General features: G+C 40.8%; 1 protein-coding gene across 1 annotated transcript in view; it reads left to right on the top strand.

The window, feature by feature from the left end:
• The first annotated feature begins 421 nt into the window (after positions 1-421).
• SAMD7 (sterile alpha motif domain containing 7) overlaps positions 422-3207 on the top strand; it is an 18471-nt gene continuing 15685 nt past the window's right edge. The window contains exons 1-2 of the mRNA XM_007115656.3: positions 422-801; positions 2015-2139. Of these exons, the coding sequence (XP_007115718.3) occupies positions 701-801; positions 2015-2139 (226 nt within the window). The 5' untranslated portion in view covers positions 422-700. The remainder of the gene's footprint in view (positions 802-2014; positions 2140-3207) is intronic.

Here is a 3207-nt window from a genome sequence, read left to right on the forward strand (position 1 = left end):
GAAGCTAAAGTGACCTGGTGACTAACACTCATTTAATACTTAAAATTATTCAAAAGATGTTAATAATAAGAAAATATGAGACAAAATTTTACCCCTTTTATAAGGGTCCCTTTTTCTGATCACTAGGTTCTAGATAAAGTTATGAATGCTTGTGTTTATGTATGTTTGGATATAACTTGGTCACTTGTTCTAATTAGACACATGCAGTCAGCCTGTATTCACTTTAATTACATGTATTTTGGGCCATTAGGAAGATTTTCCTCCTCTTTTCTGTTTTAATCTTACCAACTAAATAGGAATATTTTTCCAAAAATTTAACATATGGGAGCATACATGCATTTGTACTTCTGGAAATATAAACATCAGAATAAGTTGTAATAAAAGAAGATGGTATTTCTGGAATCTTGCAAAACTGGTTTAATTTTATTAGTGTTGCTTGTAGTGTGGTATGGTATTACCTGTGGACTCTCCAACAAATTCCAAAGGCACACGGAGTTGTACAGTTGTATCTGGGTACTTACAATGGAGGGGTTTTTGTGTAACTGAAATCTTGCTGTAGTTAGTTTTCCCAAGTGTTGGGAAAATAAAAAAGGTGTTCATCGTGTTCAAGAAGAATTCAAATAGTTCACAAAAAGTAGAGGTATTTGTTGACATATCTATCCGGTTTTTTTTAGAACTCCATCAGTGGCGAGAGATATTGATGATAAATACAATGATGGCCGTGAACCCTTTATTGACAGCATCAGGGCATCAGAGGATTCCACTGCTTCCCTCACCGTTTGAACCTCCAAGTGTGGATAGGTATTTCTCTTCAGTACGATATTCCAGTCAAAGGAGAAAATGGATATTATTAAGGTTTCAAATGCTGTTAACCCCAGTGTTGTTTTATTGTCTAATGTTATTTCAGGGAACTGTGGTGCAGTAAATCTGCATCTTCAACAAACTTCTCATCACTTCCCCTTTGAGGCCTGCTTGACATCCTCACTCAGCAAATAGCTAACGAGCACTTTCTCTGTGACGGGCATTTCATAGGTGCAAATGTGGATGTAGTCTGCTAGGGCTGCGGTAGCAAAATACTACAGACTGGGTGGCTTAATTTTATTTCTCACAGTTCTGGAGGCTGAAGTCCTAGATCAAGGTACTGTCAGGTTTTGTTTCTCCTGAGGCTTCTCTCCTTGGCTTGCAGACTTGGCTGCCTTTTTCTCTGTGTCTTCACATGCTTTTTTCTCTGTGTGCAAGCACTTCTGGTGTCTCTTCCTCTTCTTATAAGAACACCAGTCCTACTGGGGCCCCACCCTTATGACTTCATTTAACTTTAATTACCCCCTTAAAGGCCCTAGCTCCAAACACAATCACATGGCAGGGCAGGGGTTAGGAACACAATTCAGTCCATAACAATTGGGTATCCTGGATTTCCTGTGATAGAGCAATTCTTTCTGTGCAATAAAAGTGAAGTTATCAGTATTTGGTTGTACAGTCCGGCAGTTTGCTGTCTTCCCTTCTTTTGAATATATTGATATAGTCTGACATTCCGAGGAGAAAGAAAAATTCAGTATTTATGCTTGTTCATGGAGCATGAACAAAAGATTTGGACTTCTAGAGACCACTGAAGTTTGGAGAAATAAATTGTCCATCCAGGTAGTCACTGATCCCAGATGGCAAAACTCAAGCCACAGTATGTTTATCAAATGAGAAAAGAATGTTGTGGTCAAGAATGGAAAATCAGACATTGGTACTGATTTGATTGAATCTTTTTTTTCTCCTGACATCCCTAAAACTTCCCTTTCCTGCTTTCTCTGTTGTGTTGGCAGCTGAGTTAGTCCTTCCTTAGTAGAGCCCTTCCTCCTAAGCTTTCTCATCATATTTCTACTTAAGCCAATAGAGACTTGTACTTCATTTTGGGAAGAGATGATAGAATCCCATATGGCAATAAAAAAAAAACCTCACTGCCTATGCAATGGAAATTTTGTACAATTCCATTTTCATTTTAACTAATTTGTATCTTTTTTCCTAGAGATTTATTGCCTCCCACTATAGCTCCAACTGACCCAAGACAGTTTTGTGTTCCTTCCCAATTTGGATCATCTGCTCTACCAAATGCAAAGATGCCGAACGTGCTGTCCAGTCATGTCTCCTCAGGTATGAGCAACAGATGGTTCTCATCTGTGGAGCCGCTGTGAACTGTATTGCTGCATTAAGCTTGCCATCAAATTTACTACCAAGTTTTAGAGGCAAAACCGTATGGTGATTATACTTGTAGTTTCTACAATCACTACCTAGGTTTAAATCATGGTTCCACCACTGTGTAACCAAGTGTTAGTCGCTTAACTCCTCCAACCATCAATTTACTGATGAATAACGTGAAATCTGCAATTACTATCTGTCTTATCTTACAGGCAGGAACTGATGAGGTCATGAGGAGATGAGGTCTGAGAGTTAAACGCCCTGGGGCAGTTTACATATGGCCTGATAGGTCATAGTGAGGACCTGCCTTTTATTCTGGGGAAGAGGGAAAGCTTTTGAGGAGTTTGAGCAAAGGAATGACATGGTCTGACTTACATTTTACCAGGATCACTCTGGCGGCTGTGTTGGGGACAAACTTGATAGGATTGAAGTTCTGGAGTTAAACTGATGGGAGTTAATGGGCTATTAGAATAGTCAAAAGATTATGATGGATTGGCCCTGCATGGTGACAGTAGGAATAGTAAGAAGTGGCTGGATTCTGTAAATACTTTGAAGGTAGAAACAACAAGATTTTCTCAGAGTTTAGATATGAGATGTAAAAAGAGGAGAGGTGTTAAGGATGACATCAGAAATTTTGGCCGAGAAATGGGAAAGGTGGAGTTGCTCTTCACTGAGTTGAGGAAGACCATGAAAGCAAGAGTTCTTGGGGTGGGAGAGATATCATAGGCATTTGAGATGCCTAGTAGACAATCAATGGGGGATGTCTGGAAGGCAGCTGAAGTCCAGGGAGGACTTCTGGAGACAACCTGGAGATATAATTTTGGAAGTCATCAGGATATATGAGACTAGATGAGATCATCCATAGAGTGAGTTAAAAGGATGCATTAGGGGCTTCCCTGGTGGCGCAGTGGTTGAGAATCCACCTGCCGGTGCAGGGGACGCGGGTTCGTGCCCCGGTCTGGGAAGATCCCACATGCCGCGGAGCGGCTGGGCCCGTGAGCCATGGCCGCTGAGCCTGCGCGT

The sequence above is a fragment of the Physeter macrocephalus genome, chromosome 1 (genome assembly GCF_002837175.3).
Source record: "Physeter macrocephalus isolate SW-GA chromosome 1, ASM283717v5, whole genome shotgun sequence".
NCBI classification, from domain to species: Eukaryota; Metazoa; Chordata; class Mammalia; order Artiodactyla; family Physeteridae; genus Physeter; species Physeter macrocephalus.